Source organism: Panthera tigris, chromosome D2, assembly GCF_018350195.1.
Source record: "Panthera tigris isolate Pti1 chromosome D2, P.tigris_Pti1_mat1.1, whole genome shotgun sequence".
NCBI classification, from domain to species: Eukaryota; Metazoa; Chordata; class Mammalia; order Carnivora; family Felidae; genus Panthera; species Panthera tigris.
The window spans coordinates 28,557,170-28,576,233 of record NC_056670.1 but is presented as its reverse complement, the minus strand read 5'-3'; the positions used below and the strand labels follow the sequence as shown (position 1 = coordinate 28,576,233).

The following is a 19,064-nucleotide window of genomic DNA, read 5'->3' as shown; positions in this document are numbered from 1 at the left end:
GTCATTCTGTAGTGTTGTTCAGGTCCTCTATTTCCTTATTGATCTTCTGATTGTTATATCCATTATTGATATATTGAATATTGGGATATTAAGCCTCCAACTATTATTTTAGAACCACATTTCTCCTGTCAATTGTGTCAGTTTTGTGTGTATTTTGAAGCTGTATTGTTAGGTATGTATATATTTACAAATGTTACATCTTCTTGGATTGATGCTTATCAGAATATGTCTTCATCTTTTGTAATAATTTTTAATTTAAAGTTTATTTTGTCTGATACTGGTATAGCCACTCATCTCTCTCTTGGTTACTAGTTACATGACATATCATTTTTTTCAAACTCTCACTTTTTTTTTTTTTTTTTTTTTTTTTTTTTTGAGAGAGTACAAACGAGGGAGGGGCAGAGAGAGGGGGACAGAGGATCTGAAGCAGGCTCTGCACTGACAACAGCAAGCCTGATGTGAGGCTCGAACTCGCGATCATGACCTAAGCTGAAGTCTGATGCTCAGCCAGCTGAGCCACCTGGGGACCCCTCAAACTTTCACCATCTAGTGTCTTTGAATTTAAAGTGAGGCTTGTAGACAGCATGTACAGCATCTTCCTAGACTTACTATGGAGTTATGTTTCAATAAACCCACTGTAAACTGGAAATTTTGTAAGTTAAACATGCATTGACTACACCTAACCTACCAAACATTAGAGTTTAGCCTAGCCTATACTAAACATGCTCAGAACAGCCTATAGTTGGGCAAAATCATCTTAAGCCTCTTTCATAACCAAATATTGAATATCACACGTAATTTATTGAATCGTAAACTGAAAATGAAAAATAGGCTGGTTGTATGGGCACAATGGTTATAAGTGTATTGGTCATTTACCCTCATGATTGCATGGCTAACTGGGAACTGTGGCTTACTGTCGCTGATCAGCACATAGTGCATATTGCTATCCCAGGAAAAGATCAAAATCTAAAATGTGAAGAATGGTTTCTACTGGTGGAGTATCACTTTTGCACCACTGTAAAATAAAAAAATCGGAAGTCAAACCATTGTAAAGTAGGGACTGGCTACAGTTGAATAATGGTTTTTTAAAATCTGTTCTGCTAGTTTCTGCCTTTTGATTGCAGAATTTAATTCATTTACATTTAAAGCTGTTACTGATAAGCACTTCTGCCATTTTACTGTTTGTTTCCTATAAGTCATATCTCTCTTACTCTTCAGTGCCTCCATTACTGTCTTTTTTAAAAATTTAATTGATTGTTTTGTCTAGTGTGTTTTTTTTATTCTTTTCTCATTTCCCTTTCTCTCTCTCTCTCTCTCTCTCTCTCTCTCTCTCTCTCTATCTCTCTCTCTCTCTCTCTATATATATATATATATATATATACATATTTTCTTTCCCTGAGTAGTTGCTCTGAGGATTACAATTAACACCTTAAATTTATAACAGTCTTGTTTGAATTAATACCAACTTCCATACTATGCAGAAACTCTGTTCCTGAAACAGCTCTGTCCCTTCCTCTTTGTTATTGTCACACCCTCCAGCTTTATATGTTGTATGCCCATTAATGTAGATTTATACTTACTTTACACGTTTGAGTTTTAAACCATATATAGAAAAAAAGGGAGTTGCGAGTCAAAAATATAATAATTTTAACTTTTATATGTACTTGTGTAGCTACCTTTAACAGAGTTCTTTTCTTTGTATGGCTTTGAGTTACTGTCTGGCATCCTTTTCTTTCAGCCTACTGAACTTTAGCATTTCTTGTAAGGAAGGTCTAGTAGCAACAAACTCCCTCAGTTTTTCTTTATCTGAGATTTCCTGGATGTAGAATTCTTGCTTGACAGTTTTTTCTTTCAGCTCTTTAAATGTGTCATTCCACTGTCTTTGACATGCATGGTTTCTGATTAGAAATCAGCTATTAATCTTATTGAGGAGCCCTGCTGTGATGAGTTGCTTCTCTTTTGCTGCTTTCAACACTGTTTTTGTAATTGACTTTCAACACTTAGATTAAAATATGTCTGGATGTGGATTTTGAGTTTGTTGAGCTGCTTGGATGTTAGATTTATGACTTTTATCAAATTTAAGAAATTTTTAACCATTTCTTCATATATTCTTTCTGCCCCACTCTCTCCTTTCCTTGTGGGACTCTCCTGTTTATATGATGGTACACTTGATGGAATCCCACAGATCTGTTAGACTCTGTTCATACTTCTTCATTCTTTTTCTTGCTGCTGTTCCACAAAGTAGATAATCTCAATTGGCCTATCTTCAAGTTCATGGATTCTTTTTTCTGCCTGCTCAAATCTCTTGTACCCCTGCAGTGCATTTTTTGTTTCAGTTATTACACTTTTCAGCTCCAGAATTTTTAGTTCTTTTCCATAATTTCTCTTTCTTTACTGATACTGTCTATTTGAGGAGACATTGTTCTTCTGTTCTCTCCCCCCACTTCCCACCCCCATGGTTTCCTTTAGCTATTTGAGCATATTTAAGACAGTTGATTTAAAAAGTCTTCGTCTAGTAAATCCAGTGTCTGGGTGTTTCTCAACAATTTATATTTAATTTTTTTTTCTTATGAATGGGCCATATTCTTTTTTTGCATGTCTCATAAATTTTTGTTGAATACTGGACACTTTTGAATACCAGACAATTATTTCTTTTGTCTTTTTCTTGTGATCCTTGGCTTTTTATTCACATTTAAGAATGTGACACTGAAAAGCTACCTAGTTTGAGTATATACATTTATGATTTACAGTCACCATTCATAGAGTGATTAGGTAGAGGTGTTTCAAAGAGAACCATCAATTGTCAACATATACAATTTGGCTGCCAGTGTTCTAGTAGTGTTCTGAACACTGGAAATGGAAGCTGGGATTTCTCATTGTTAACTATGCATACCTTCATTTGATCCACTTGTTTCTTTGTATGTGTATTCTATGTTTTGTTTTTTAATTTTTTTAATGTTTACTTATCTTAGAGAGAAACAGAGCATGAGCAGGGGAAGGGCAGAGAGAAAGGGAGACACAGAATCTGAAGCAGGCTTGAACCCATGAACTGCAAGATCATGACCAGAGCTGAAGTCAGAGGCTTAACCAACTGAGCCACCCAGGAGCCCCTGTTTTAACTTTTTAAATTACATTTTTAGTTGAAGTATAGTTGACATTCAATATAATATATATTAGTTTCAGGTGTGTAACATAGTGATTCATTAATACACATAGTGTACATAGTGTATGTACAGTGCTCAAAGTGTAGTTACCATCTGTCACCATACAAAGCTGTTAAAATACTATTGACTACATTCCCTGTGCTCTACTTTATATCCGTGTGACTTATTTATTTTATAATTGGAGGATTGTACCTCTTAACCCCCTTGAACCCTTTGATCCCTTTGTTTTTAATGCACCATGTGTCTCAGATTCCAGAGCCACTTTGGCTCATTGTCTCCAGAAAGGTAAGGGACTTTTCACCACATATCCTGTTTTCAACTACTGTAGTTAGTACCTCTGACTTTCAGAGTCTTATGTTTTACTAACTGAGCTAGCAGGGCTACTTGACTTTAAAGGTATTTTTGCTACTTCCATTCCCTGAGTCTGAAGCACAAATTAGCTTGTTTTTCATTGGCTTTTCTCTTAAGCTCCTGTTTCAGTTTAAGCTTCCTCAATCAGTTAACGACCCTACTACTAACCAGCCTACAGTTAACCATCTACTTTTCATATTTTGAAATATTATCATCTCTTTAGTGATATTAAAACCCTCCCCTGTTTTTTCTATTCTCTTTTATCTTGTGGGTTTATGCCCATTTTAATCCTTTATTCACGTTTAGAGGGATTTCAGGAGGAAGAGATATTAACATGTTATTCGGTCTGTCCTGTTCTAAAAGGACTTTCTGAACTTAAACACGGAATAGGACATCACAAAGGAAAAAGGCTGATTTGACCACTGGAAAAAACTGTGACATTTATGTATAATAAAAACGATTATTAAGAAGTATATAGCAGACTGGGATATATATATAACAGATATGACATAGGATAATACTCATAGTATATGAAGAATTCAAATACAAATATATAAGAAAACACTAGCTCCAAAAGGTAAATGGGCCAAGTATACAAAGAGGCATTTCACAAACACACACAAATCCCTAATTTTCAGTATCACTAGTAGACAAAAATACATACTAAACAAGTTTGCATTTTTTAACTCCTATAGAAATATGTGTCTGTGTGTGTGTACAGATGAAAATGGGAAAAGATAGCCATTTTCTTGGACTACAAATGTCAGTGTAAATTGGAATAGGTATGGAGGAAAACAGTTTGGGGTTATGCTTAAGTATCATTTGAGTTTGAAATTCTTCTTACAAATTAGAATTTCTCCTAAACAAACATTCCAAACTGTGCAGATGATACACATCATATTTGGAATATCACTAACTAGTTGGAATAACTAACACTGATAGTGCCTTTACTGTGTGCTACAGGAACCGGGCTACAAGTATTTTACATACATTAATCTCATCCTCACAACAACCTTATGAGATAAATACTGTTTTTGTCTTTGAAAACATTGAGGCCAGATAGTGAATGAACAGGTGTGGAGCCCCAAATCTGATAAAAAATGTTTTTCTCTTTAACTGTCATGCTCACAGAATTTTCTGCTACTATATGTTGCTTCTCTAAAGATGAGGGGAAATAAGCATTGTTTTTGATGTTTTAATAATATAAAATCCAACTGTAGTAAAATAGCTAACTTTGCAGACCGTGGTACTTTTATATGAGTGATATGCAGCCATTAAAAATCATGTTTTAGAAGAATATTTAATGATAAAATACTTGTAATTAGAAGAATGAGAAGACCTTAAGTATAATGTTTTTAAATTATTTTTTTGAATTTACAGTTGATGAAAATATGTAAAAAAATTTTTTTAATCATTGTGAATGATTGGATTACATGCATTTATTTTCTTTTTGCCTTTTAAATCTTTGAAATTTTGAATATGTATAATTATTTAAGTCAGATTAAGTGTTCTAGTAATCATTTCATTTATTAATTTAATGATGTAGAAATGCTATTTCTGGGAGAAAAAGCCACTTGTGATTTTAGCAAGGTCTTAATTTTGTCTTAGAAAATATATTGATGGAAATAATGTAGAAATACTAACACTGATATTATCCCAGGGAGATATGCTTGAGAATAAGCTTTTTCTTGTTATTCATTACACTGTGTCTTCAAAATTTTCTACTACAAGTGTATGTTTTTGTCATCAGAAATAATGTAATATTTTAACTTGGAAAATAGTCTTTACTTTTTTTTTCTTTTATTTTTAGACATTTGAAGATAGTGATTTGTTCCATTTGATTGGTGTTATCTGTGGATTAGCAATTTATAATTTTACTATTGTGGACCTCCATTTTCCTTTGGCTTTGTATAAGAAACTGCTGAAAAAGAAGCCATCCTTGGATGATTTGAAGGAACTAGTGCCTGATGTTGGGAGGTTAGTTGTAAAAAGTGACAAGGATGGAGTGTAGGTAATAGAGAATGAGAAATGTACAGAAAGCTTTCCTTTTAAGAATAATTGTATTTTGTGCTTGTTGAATTTCCAAAATAAACAAAAACCCTTCTCATATTGGAGAACTCATTATGTTACCCAGATCAAAATTTTCTACTGAAAGACTTCTGTGTATAAAACCATTCCCTAAATTTTTAGTAATTTAACAATATTTTACAAATATCAGATAATAAACTTAGGAAGGCAATGTTTCCTGAGAATAGTTAAATGATTTACTTGGACTTCTGATTACTTTCATTCCTAGCTGGAATACGTAAAGTTTCTTATTTATTACATAAAATGGAATAAAAATTGTATATGAATAAGAACAAATGTTAAAAATGGATGGACACATGGCCTTTGTATTTAGAAGAGATAAAAACCTTAGAGTGATTTATTTGTTCCTTCAAAATTGTTCATTAGCTTGCCATTACACATCTACCATTCTGAAACAAATACAAGAGTACAGATTCATAAAAGGATTTTATCAAGAATGAATGAGAAATATATATTTATCCATAAGCAAAATAGTCAAAATACTCAGTAATGTTTTACCTCAAAGAAAAATGTATATTGTTTTGCAGAAGCATGCAACAATTACTGGATTATCCAGAAGATGATGTCGAGGAAACATTTTGTCTTAATTTTACGGTAAGATGGAAAGACCTAGAATAACCTGATTATTCTTCATCCCTGCCTTATGGTTTTTGGTTTTTTTATGTTGACGAGTGGAATTCTTAACCCTTTAGCTAACATTTATTGAGCATTAACTGTTTGCTAGTCATAGTACATACATTATTTCATTTAATCCTCATAACAGTCCTATGAGATTGGTATTATTATCCTTATTTTACGGATGAAGAAAACTGAAAACAGTCATTACATGTCAGAAATAATATTTATACCCAGGTCTGTGACTTCAGAGCCTAGTGTTTTATCATTATGTTAAAGATCTTTACAAATACAAGAAGACCTCTTTATTCAAGTATTCATTTTTGAGTCTGCAGTTAATTACAAGAATCTTTAGAGAAGCAAAAGTTACTGTACATTAGAAAATTCAGTAATGAACTTACCACTTAAAAGATTAATTCCTACTCAGACATCCCTTTCTGCTTACATTAATATTTGTCCTTGCCTATTTACCTTACTGTTGAATGACATACCACAGTGCAAATGCAAATACGTTGGAATGATATTTAGAAAAAGAAATTGCAAATCTTACCAAAGATACAGAATTTTGTTAATTTAGTGAAAGGGATGTTGAATAACTTATCCATCCACATGCAAAGCCCTTGACAAACAAGGATCTGGCAGAAGTAGACCAGTTGACAATTAAAGATGAGAAAATCAGCAAGGATTGTGAGAAAGCACTCCAGAATGGAATGGTTTAAGTGTTGTTAATTAGACTCTTGTGAAAATGGTAAAGCCTTTGGTCTTCTTTCTTTTTGTTTTTAAAAACTTTGTGTATTTGTTTTTCCCCCAAATAGTCCCCTTTATGATCTTGTGGTCAAATCTGACAGATACTATATTCTCCTATCCCACAATTTTCCAAAAAAATGATATGCCCCGGTCAAAAAAGTTTACCCATTTCTTGATCATTTTAAGAATTGGCACATAGTACAATTTTAAGAAAATTTGGCTAAAATGAAATAAGTGAATTTATTTTAATAAATAATGGTTGAATGGTTGGTTTCCCAGTGGTTTGATTCTTTAATTCAATTTCATTTATAAGAGAATCAATTATCTTTGAATTTTTTTGATTATCTCAATGGACTGAAACTTCGGGTTCCAAGCAATATAATTTCTAATTTATCAATGCCAAGTTTGTGAATGCTTTAGTATATTCAAGAACTATGGTAATTTAAACATTACTTCCCACTGCCATTTTTTTTCCAGAAATTTTCAGTGAGTCTTTATTGCTTGCATAATAATAACTTTAGAATGGGCTTCAGAGTCTTATTTGTAATCTGGCTTTCTTTGTAACTTACACTATATTCCTCCATTAATAGCAAGTTTTATCATGTCACACAGTATTCTCTCATGTACCTTATCTTCCTGTTTTTTAGGGCCATATGTTTTCAGAATTTGATATTTACTGTCATATGTATCCTGTCCAGTCTCTATGCTCAGTCAGAAATTCCATCCCCTCTCAATCTTTGAGGGCCCTACTCATCCTTCTAGGTGCTTTTCAAAGGATATTTCTTCCTCAAGGTCTTTCATACTTCCTCCAGTTAGAGAGTGTTCTTTCCTCTGTGGTTCGATAGCATTTTGTTCATGTCTCTATTCAGCATTTATTTTAAGAAGTTGCTTATATAACACATTTCTCCTCCTTAACTAGATAGTAAATTCCACAGCAGGGATTTATTCATCTCTTATCATCTCAACCCCACCGTAATGTTTTATAGATAGCAGGTACTAAAAAAAAAATGTTTTCATAGAAGAGGATAATCCAAAAAGAGGGAATAGAAGGAGAAAAGATACAAAGGTGGGAATGGTAATACTTATAGGAAAATTAGCAGACTAGTAAAGCAAATAAAAAGTTTCAAAATAACCAGCTATCTTTATAAACCAAATCATGCATACTGGAAAAACCATGTATGATCAAGAATGCAAACAAGACAGGAATATAAGAGTAGGAGCTGTCAAGTGAGAAGAATGCATGGCAGGTCTAGGCTGCATACATCTGGACCACCTGTATTCTGTTATATGTGCAAGGAAAACATCCTTTCTGATATTTTACTCCTGTAGTGATTGTTCTAAAGTCTTACACATAATAAATACTCCATTTCCTGTTCTTAACTAACCAAACATTTGGTAATTTGTAGTTAGTCACAGTAGGATTTCACACTACTACGGAGGATGAAAACTTCTAGTGTGGCTTTATTTAGAATTCACAAATAAGCTTATGGTAGTCACAGAATTTTACCTCAGCTTTATTCTTATATTTAATGAGAGAAAGGTAGACTATAATAATAGGTTATTAAAATCTAATAAGTTTTGAGTCTGACATTGACTTTTTTTAAAAATTTAAATTAATAGATCACAGTTGAAAACTTTGGTGCAACAGAAGTGAAAGAGCTGGTTCTAAATGGTGCAGACACAGCTGTTAACAAACAAAATCGGTAAGTGAATTATAGCAGCATCAGTGGTAGTAATAACTTTCCATAGGCATTTTCTTCTGTATATAGAAACCTGTCACAGTCTTAAGTTTTTACTCAGGTAAAACTTACTTTTTGAATGGTTAGTAAGGAAGTAACTGCCTTTTGTTCCTGAAATCTCTTTAAGACATTAATAAAGAGATAAAAGATCATAACCAAAACAAAGAGAAGGGAAAGGAGACAACAGAAACCCATTTTTGGAAGCTAGAGAACAGGAGTAACTAACTAACTGGTCAACCAGAGAAAGTTGCAACATAGGAAGGAGTCAAGAAGGCAGCCAGTTTTTATATTGCTTAACTGCGGCTCAGGCATTGAGAATAAAAATGTTAGAAAGTATATTGGGCTTAGGGGAATGCTGGAAATAGAAAGATTGCTGTTATAAAAAGCAGTTAAAAACCCATTTACCCATTTTCATTAGCACTACAATAGCCTGGCAACTTCCCTTTCTGGTCTAGGCAGAAGATTGGAAATTTACCTTCTGGAGAGATTGAACTAAAGGGACTTTGGATATTTTGAAGGGCGGGGGAGGCGCTGGGGGAAAGGGATACTTTAGATTTGAGTACAGTTAGGCACAACCAAGGGTAAGAGGCATACTGAAAACAAGTAGATTGAGTCTGCAGTTCCCCCTCTTTGGCACTGTGTGCTGGAGGATTCTTTGGGTAAACTGCCTCACTTTTAAGTATGAGTAGATAGATAGCCAAAGATCGATGGACGTTTAAGGAAAAACCAAAACCGTCGAATGCCAAGGAAACAGAAACAATGCAGGATGAAGAAGAAAACTTCAAAAGAAAATGAAATCAGTATTCTTAAAATGATATAGATTAAAAATTACTGACTTAAAATTCAAAAAAGTTGAATTAAAAATTGAAAAAAAAATCACTGAAAGACATTTGTCAAATAAATGGTACCAAAAAACTTGCCAGAACAGAATGACATGCTTTCTTAAAAGACATGCCTTTAAAAATTGAAAGCATGGAAAGTTTAAAAAAAAAAAAAAAAGACATACTAAGGCAAAAGAGAATTTTCAAAATCCTAGGAGAATAAAGATTCCTAAAACCTTCCAGGAAAAAAAAATATACTGACCATATACAAAAAAGAACCAGAATAACCTCGAACTTTTCTAAAGAATGACACTGAAGCTGGGAGATCAAAATTCTGGGGAAAGATGATTTTTTAACTTAGAATTTTGTATCAGAACTGTCAAATATGTGCATGTATATAAAAACATCTCCAGGCATCCAGAGTCTCAGAGAATCTACTTCCAGTGCATTTTTCTCAGGAAGTTACAGGAGGATGTGTTCTACCAAAACAAAGAATTAAACCAAGAAAGAGAAAGACACGGGATCAAAAAAAAAATACAATCCAATCTAGAAGAGAGGCAGAGGATTTCTTCTGCAGGAACAGCAGTGTGCAGAAGGTTTAGGAAAAAGCAGCCGATGTGGGTTAGATCAAGAGGATGGAGGCTCCAGGAGGGCTGTCTCCAGGAGAAAAATGCAGCTTTTGCTCCCTTACATAGTTGAATGAATCTAAAGAGATTGACATTTCTGTTAAAGTGAGGGATGAAGTAGCAAATTAAGGGAAGCAAAAGTTGTGGTTTGTTTTTTTTTTTAATTTTTTAATGTTTGTTTATATTTGAGAGAGAGAAACAGAGGCAAGAGGGAGGGAGCAGAGAGAGAGAGGGAGACACAGAAGCAAAAACAGGCTCCAGGTTCTAAGCTGTCAGCACAGAGTCTGACGCGGGGCTTGAACCACGGACCCATGAGATCATGACCTGAGCCGAAGTCAGACACTTAACCGACTGAGCCACCCAGGTGCCCCAAACAAAAGTTCTTTTTAAGGAAAGGCAGGTAATAAAATATTCCAACTTAATTGTGAGCGATATTTATGATCATAAAAATGTCAACAGTGAACAGTGAGCCAAAAATTGTTATAATGGGAGCTTTAGGGGAAACAAAGTGAGAGAGGGGCAATTAAAAATAAGGTAAATCCTCACCTTCCACAATAGGTATTCAGTTCATTAGATTATATTTAAAATTGAAAATTGAGGAATAACATAACTGTGTTGTTGAAATTTGAAGGTAAATATCAGAAGTAATAGTGAAAAGTTAAGTTTATTTGCCTTCAGATATCAGGAATTTCTAATGGAAAGGAACAAGACAGAGAACTGCTTTGTTCTCTTCTTTGGTGTTACAATTCTTTAGACAAAGCTAGCTTATTGGCTGTTGCCAGGAGCTTTATTCAAATGGTTCTAATTCTGGTTCTGCTACTTAGTAACTGTGTAACTGTAGGTAAATTAGTCAATGTCTCCATGCCTCAGTCTCCTTTTTTGTAAAATGGGATGATAGATTGTACCTATTTCTTGGAGTTATTTTGAGGATTAAATGAGGCAATAATTTTAAGATGCTTAAAATAGTGCCTAGCACATGTACGTGCTCAGTAAATGTTGGCTGTTAGGATTATTACTATTTGACATTTAAAACTGTGTGTATGTCTTACTTTGATAAAAATAAACTGTTTTTTTAAAATAATGTGAAAATATTTAGGTCTTTATAATTATCCTTTCTTTAAAAAAATCTTGGTTTTGAAAACTGTGATTTAGAAAGGTTTTTAGCCTACTACTAAAGTATTATGTTAAGTTTTTTAATTTAGTTAATAATTTAAAGAATTTTTATCTTTGTACTACCAATGCTAGATAAAGTGTTGAAGATAAAAATATTAGCACATAAAGCAATTTAGCCTTTTGTGCTTAAAGCAGATAAATTTCTAATACAGATAAATTTCACTTTCTAATTAGACGAATTATAAAATTATGCATTACAAAATTATCTGCCTCTTTTCATCAGAACCTAATAGCATATGTTACTGATTTTTCCTTAGGCCCACCCAATTTTATATTGACCCCTGTAACCTTCTTTTTTCTGTTTATAAATTCACTTTGAAATTATTTTATAATTGCTAAGAAGATTATCTATAGATAACTAAATTTGCCAGTATCCCAGAATTATCCTTTTGAATTTGGAGGACTGGAATATAAAATATTGAAATACCCCTGGTACCCATTCTCATAATTTGTTTGACCAGATAATAGTTGCATAAAATAATTGTGGCTAACAGAACAAATTGAATAAAACTATAGTGCTAATTCCTGGGTAAAGGGACTTTTGTTTGTTTGTTTATAGTTTACTTTAGTATCATAACAGGCAGGAAAAGACATCAGAAGTGTTTGTTATATATATGTGTGTGTACTTATATGTATATGCACATACTTCTGAACAGAAATGGCACTTGTAATCTTTTAATGAAGTGCTTAATAACCCTTTGAGGTATTTATTCATTCATTTATTTCTAAGAGAGAGAGCATGCAGTGAGCAGGGGGAGAGGCAGAGGGAGAGAGGATCTTAACCAAGCTCCATGCCCAGTGCAGAGCCGATCTCATGACCCGAGCCAAAATCTAGAGTCACTGACTGAGCCACCAGGAGTCCCTGAGATACTTAGTTTTTAAAATAAATTTTGTTGGGGTGCCTGGCTGGCTTCATCAGTAGACCATGTGACTCTTAATCTTAAAGTCGTGAGTTCAAGCCCCACTTTGGGTATAGAGCCTACTTAAAAAAAAATAAAAATGTGTTTTCAGATTCCTTGAAACCCAACGAAAAACAGGTAGACTGTTGTCTGTCAAATAGTCTGTATCTCAAAGCTCTCATTTTTTCATCACCTCGTATTTTTAACAGATGACTCTTTTTAGGGATGCATTTGAAGTGGTGCATATAAATCTCAATAATCTGTGAATATTTAAAAATTATTTTGATAGACATTTGTGTCCCTTTAGGAAATGACATTTCACCTTGGAATAGCCTACCTAATTAGGCTATGAATGATAGATGAAGTCTGCATGCCTCCTAGATAATAGTGGATTTTTATACAGAAAGAATAATAAATTTCTCTATAAAGACTTTGTCCACTTAGGGGTGCCTGGGTGGCTCAGTCGGTTAAATGTCCAACTTCGGCTCAGGTCATGATCTTGTAGTTCGTGGGTTTGAGCCCCGTGTCAGGCTCTATGCTGACCGCTCCGAGCCTGGAATCTGTTTCAGATTTCAGATTCTGTGTCTCCCTCTTGCTTTCTGCCCCTCCCCCGCTCATGCTCTCGCTCACTCGCTCTCTCTCTCTCTCTCGCTCTCTCTCAAAAATAAACATTAAAAAAAAAAAAAGGCTTTGTCCACTTAGAATCCTGCTCATACTTTCTCAGTTTTATAGCTAAGTAGCAAAAAGTACACGAGATCAAACTTTTAATAAGACTGCATATCTGTTCTCCATAAAAAATTTTTATATTCTGTGCCATGTGTGCCTTTTCATTTCTAGGCAAGAGTTTGTTGATGCTTATGTGGATTACATATTCAATAAATCAGTGGCTTCCTTGTTTGATGCTTTTCACGCGGGCTTTCACAAGGTCTGTGGAGGAAAGGTCCTTCAGCTCTTCCAGCCAAATGAACTACAAGCAATGGTTATTGGAAATACAAATTATGATTGGAAGGAACTGGAAAAGGTAAGGGAAAACAAATCAATGAAATTGTCTCAGTGGAAAGGCAAAAGGAAAATGTGGTTTATTGATAGAAAAATTGCCCTCTTGTTTATTGTTTTCCATTTTACACTATTTATTAGTCATATTTATAGGAAAGTACTATATACATCCTATTCCACAATGAATGAATTTAGTTGTGTATGAATTAGATACCATTTTTGTATTTGTGGTATTGGTAGTTTTCTTATGGAAAAATGTCATTTATGACAGAGGTCAGATAGAAGTCCCAGCTAAAACTGAGTTTTCATTCTGCCCAATCATAAAACCATTATGAAAAACATTCACATTACTTAACACCTTTGTTTATTTTTTTTCCTGCTTACTCTCAATGCTAAATTTTTTTAGCAGAGAATAAATAATATTTATGATTTCCATTATTAGTGTTAGCCAATAAAGGGATCTTTGGGGAGAAGATTGGGAATTTTTAAACAACTTTTTTCTTTTCTTTCTCTATACCAATCATTCTCAGATATTTCTTCAGATAAACATTGAATAAAAAGTGCTAGGTTAGATCAGCTTTGAGAAAGATGTATTCAAGTTTGACCTATAAAATTTTCCGTCTTTGTAATCCAACTCTGATACAGTTTTTTGCATTAATAGTTTAATACTGTGTACCCATTAAGTTAGCTAACAAGTCTAACAAGGATACAAAGCATTGGTAACTTTCATGCATTGCTGGTAGGAATACAGATTGTATAGCTACTTTGGAAAGAGTTTGGCATTTTCTTGCAGGGTTAAATATGCACTTACTACATCACCTAGCAGTTCTACCCTAAGGTATTAAGTTACATTCACACAAAATCTGTAAATAAGAGGGTATGGGATGTAATTGTTTAATGAGTACAGAGTTTCAGCTTAGCAAAATGAACAGTTCTGGAGATGCATGGTGGTGATGGTTGGGTAGCCGTATGAATGAACTTAGTACCACCAAACTGTGCACTTAAAATGGGTTAAGATGGTAAACTTTCTTATAGGTATTTGACCACAATTTTGTTTAATTATGTTTTTAAAACTCTGCAAACATGTCAAAAACTAGAAACAGCCCGGATGTCCTTCAGTGGGTGAATGGATAAAGCAACCTGGAGTACATCCATACAGTAGGGTACTACTGAACAATAAAAAGGGATGCACTACTGATACGTGCAACAACTGGGATGACTCTTAGATCCTTATGCAGAGTGAAGAAGCCAGTCTCAAGGATTACATACCATATGATTCCATGCATGTGACATTTTTGAAAAGGCAAAACTATAGTGAACTGGATATATGACTGTAGAGAGTAGCGCAGGAGAGTTCTTGGGGTGACGGAAGTGTTCAGTATCCTGATTGTGGCAGTAGGTACACAAGTCTATCCATAGAACTATATCCACACTGGAAAAAAGTCAATTTTACTGTGTATTAATTTAGGGAATAAATTTTTTAATTTAAAGAATAATTAGGACTTCTGGTTGAACATACTACAGTAAACACGTTTGCTCCTTTCCAAAATCTCACTAGAATAATAATAAAGGAATAAAAATAGGAATACACAGACAGAAAAAAATATAAAAGTACCATGAACAAGAGAAAATAATTTTGGAAGATGGAAAATATGTGGATGAGTTGATGAGTGACTAGAGCAAAGAAATTTGAATTGTAAGCCTCCTGAGGGACAGAGGTTTTAAGAGACAACTCATTTCACACCATAGAAATTTTAAAAGGCTCAGGAATTGGTACATGGTCTTGCTGTAGTGGCGGATTGTGTGGTTAGGCTAAAAGCAATAGAGTTACTTCAAAGCTAAGTTAAAGAATTGTAGACCCCTCAGCTTCTCTATCCTACCCAGGAGACAAGTCTAGAGAAGACCACAGAATCTGGGAAACCAGGTGGAACTGAGGAAAGTTGGTAGGCAAGTTTATATCCTCCAGGAAAGAGATTAAAAATTTATTTTTTGGGGCGCCTGGGTGGCTCAGTCGGTTAAGCGGCCAACTTCGGCTCAGGTCATGATCTCACGGTCTGTGAGTTCGAGCCCCGCGTCGGGCTCTGTGCTGACAGCTCAGAGCCTGGTGCCTGTTTCAGATTCTATGTCTCCCTCTCTCTGACCCTCCCCCGTTCATGCTCTGTCTCTCTCTGTCTCAAAAATAAATAAACGTTAAAAAAAAAAAATTAAAAAAAAATTTATTTTTTGGGGTAAATTGGTCTGCTAAAGAGAAGAAAGCTGTACTGATTTTAAGGAGACCCCAGTAGAAATGGACTCCACCTCCAGTCATCCTAAAATAAAAATGATGTAATGGCCTCCAGTCACACTTAGCATCCCACACAGTTTGTCCTTTTTGCCCATCTCCTATGGTTCTTCCTCTCACTCACATTGCTTCAGTTTTTATGGCCTCTTTGCTGAACCAGTCTTGAGGGCTTTCTATTTAGCTATTCCCTGTGCCTGGAACTCTTTTTCACCTTGATCATTCCAAATGCTTCTTGCTCTTACTTCCTTTATGTCTTTATACCTTCTCAGAGACTTTTACTGGCTAACTTACCTAAAATTGGATATGTGCACACACACCCCCACTCCCACACCCTGTCACCCTTCCCTGCTTTATTTTCTCTTTGAATTTGACAATATAAATTTTACTTAATGGTCTTTACTGTCTGTTGCTGTTTTCCCCCACAACAATGTAAGCACCATGAAGGCAGGGTTTTTGTTTCTCTGTTCACTGCTATATTCCCAGAGCCTAGAAGAGCACTCAGTAAATACTTAAAACCATGTCTGAAGATATAATTGATAGAAATAATCATTTAGTAAGATGGCTTTTTTTTTTTTTTTTAGTATATTTTAGTGTACTTAATATGCTTGGTTTCTTCCATTGTATACCTGATTCATTATAATTTCAGTGACTAGGATTTGTGACTTTAAATGCTCTTTCTTCATCAGGACTGTGTACACGCTCCCCAGAACCATTTAGAGGTTTTTTAATTAAAAAGAAAGATAAAAAACTTTAACCATGTTCCTTTCATTCCCCACTAACATGCTCATAGTCTATAATTCATACTCAATCCATTAATTGATTGCTAGAATTTCAGCCATTTTTTCCAGACCTGTTTATAAGTAAATAGAAAGTATTGTGTAGATGTCAAGAGTTCAGTCATTGAGATAACCATGGCTACAAATAGAGCCCAAAATTTAAGAAGACCATTAGTAAATACTTGTTGAGCCCCTATGGATACCTAATACTATGCAAGAGATTAGGGAGATATCAGTAAATAAGGTTGAGACATGGTCTTTGCCCTATAATAAGGAAAGTGGACATTAACTTTGTTGAATACTAAGGAAGAGAGTTCAGTGAATGGTATATAAAGAGGAACTTAACCTAGGCTGTACAAATCTGGGAAAGCATCTCAGTAGATGGTAGTAAGGTACTCTACAAGGTAAGTAAGGACTTGGTTCACTGCAGTTTCCCCAAGACTCCAAATTTTGACTGAAACTCTCTCTATATGTTGAATGAATCACTGAGTGAATTTGGTGACATTTAATCTGAGTCCTAAAGGATAAATAGAAATTAGCCTGATGAACAAATAAAAAAAGGAGGATGTGTCTAAGTGGTCTAGGCTGAGGGAACAGTGTGTCCAAAGGCCCTGATGCTGGAAGATTCTTGTTAAGAACTAAAAGTTAAGGCCAATTGTGGCTGAATTTTAAAGAACACTTTACAGTGTAATATTCCCTCTCCCCTCCCTACCCCCTTTTCTGTTAGTGCTAGTATTTTTTTTTTTTTTTTTTTTGAGAGAGAGAGTGAAAGAGAGATAGAAAACACTAGCAGGGGAGGGGCAGAGGGAGAGGGAAAAAGAGAGAGTCCCAAGCAGGCTCTGCTTTGTCAGTTGCAGAGCCTGATGAAGGGCTTGATCCCATGAACTGTGAGATCATGACCTGAGTCTAAATCAAGAGTCAGACACTCAGTCCTTTAAGCCACCCAGAGTTTCCAGTGCTAGTATTTTTTTTTAAGGAGAAGTGTATTAGCTCTGTTGGTACAAATGACCCCAAAATTCAGTGGCTTAAAAGTAACAGTGAACATTTATTTTCTCACATATTTTCAGTGGGTCAGGAATTCAGAATGGCTTTAACTAGATAGTTTTAGCTTAGGCATCTCTCATGAGGTTTTCATGCAGTTAAGATACTGATTGGTGCTTTAGTCATCTGAAGGCTTGATTAAGGATAGTTTCCCTTCCAAGATGGTGCACTCATAAGACCATTGGCCAAAAGCCTAGTGTCTCACCCTGAAGACCATTCCATGGTGCTCTTTGAGTATCCTCATGACACCTGGCTCTCCCCACAGTGAATGATCAAACAGAGATTGCAGCCACAGAGTTTATGATCCAGCCTCAGAAGGCATGTATTTCTCATACCTGCAGTATCCTAATGATTATACAGTCAGGCCCATACACTGTGAGAGGGGACTGCACAAGCGCATGAAGAACAGGAGGCACAGAGATCATTGGGAGCCATCGTGGAAACTGACTACCACAGAAAATTATTGTCCTTAGTACTTTTTTTTTTTTTTTAAGTAAAGATAGAATGTAAAGTAAGTGATTTCTGTTCATGAATATAGGAAGAGAATTTTATAATTATCACAGATAACTAATTCTTTGTTGAACTTTAATGCATTAACATTTTAGTAATTCTAGTTTATCCTTTAGATATTTACTTTTGAAGATAATACAACCCTGTTGTATTCTTTGAAGTGGTGGGGAGACATTTCTGCTGATTGGAACATTTTCTTGCCTTTCCCTAGAACTAACAGTTCCAAATTGCAAAATGCCCGGGAAATAGTAGGTAATCAGCTGAATTGCATGAGTTTCAAAATCCTGGACAGTGTTAGCTTTTGTGCTAATAAGAAGGCCAGTCTGTTAGATTCAAGACAAAACTAACATCCTTTAATATTAATGAACGATTATGTTGTTTTTAGAATACAGAATACAAAGGGGAGTATTGGGCAGAACATCCAACGATAAAAATATTTTGGGAAGTATTTCATGAATTGCCGTTGGAAAAGAAAAAACAATTTCTGTGTAAGTATTTCTAACTAGTCCTATGTTTTATAGGAAATAGAATTCACAAACATTTTCATAGATTAACTGATTGACTTTGTTGGATAAAGTTTTTCCTTTTAGTAGTATTGCAGGGTACTGCTTTTAATTTTCAATTAGAGTAAATTTTTGACCTGCATTCTTCATTACATGTCTTTTCTTATTTTGAAAGCTACATTCAGTTTGCCTCCAAAATAGAATTAGTTCTTTCAAATGAAAAAACTATAAATAATTACAGTAAACTGGGGCTGTAATTCCTTTTAGAATTTCTAAAAGGTTTCTAGAGGATAGCTTTTTTTTTTTCATTCAGTCTTTTTTTTTTTGCTTATGCGTCAAAACTTTGGAAATTCTGTAGAAAATAGAACTTTGCCAGGATGTAGTACATTTTAATACCTAAGCTCTGTCTTACATGTGTTAAATTTCTATTCTAATTGAAATTTGTATTCCCTTTGATACTCCTGCTATTGCCAGGAATATTTTGTCAATCTCTTTTTTGATAGTTGTAATGAGAATCTTGGTAAAATTATTTTGTATATTTTAAGGATGACAGGCTGTTCTCAAGTGACTTGAGTTTCAAGTTTATTTATTTAGAGAGAACACAAGTTGGGGAGGAACAAAGAGTGAGGGAGAGAGAGAGAATCCCAAGCATGATGCAGGGCTTAAACTCACAAACCGTGAGATCCTGACCTGAGCCAAAACCGAGAGTAGGACGCTTAACCAACTGAGCCACC

At 34.6% G+C, this 19,064-nt stretch overlaps 1 protein-coding gene across 12 annotated transcripts in view; it reads left to right on the top strand.

Moving 5' to 3' along the window:
- Positions 1-19,064, top strand: part of HERC4 (HECT and RLD domain containing E3 ubiquitin protein ligase 4) — a 136,245-nt gene that overhangs the window by 116,093 nt on the left and 1,088 nt on the right. For all 12 annotated transcript variants that reach the window (XM_042960492.1, XM_042960491.1, XM_007095769.3 and 9 more), the window contains 5 exons: positions 5,326-5,492; positions 6,131-6,197; positions 8,586-8,668; positions 13,061-13,244; positions 18,213-18,315. In XM_042960492.1, coding sequence (XP_042816426.1) covers positions 5,326-5,492; positions 6,131-6,197; positions 8,586-8,668; positions 13,061-13,244; positions 18,213-18,315 — 604 coding nt within the window. The remainder of the gene's footprint in view (positions 1-5,325; positions 5,493-6,130; positions 6,198-8,585; positions 8,669-13,060; positions 13,245-18,212; positions 18,316-19,064) is intronic.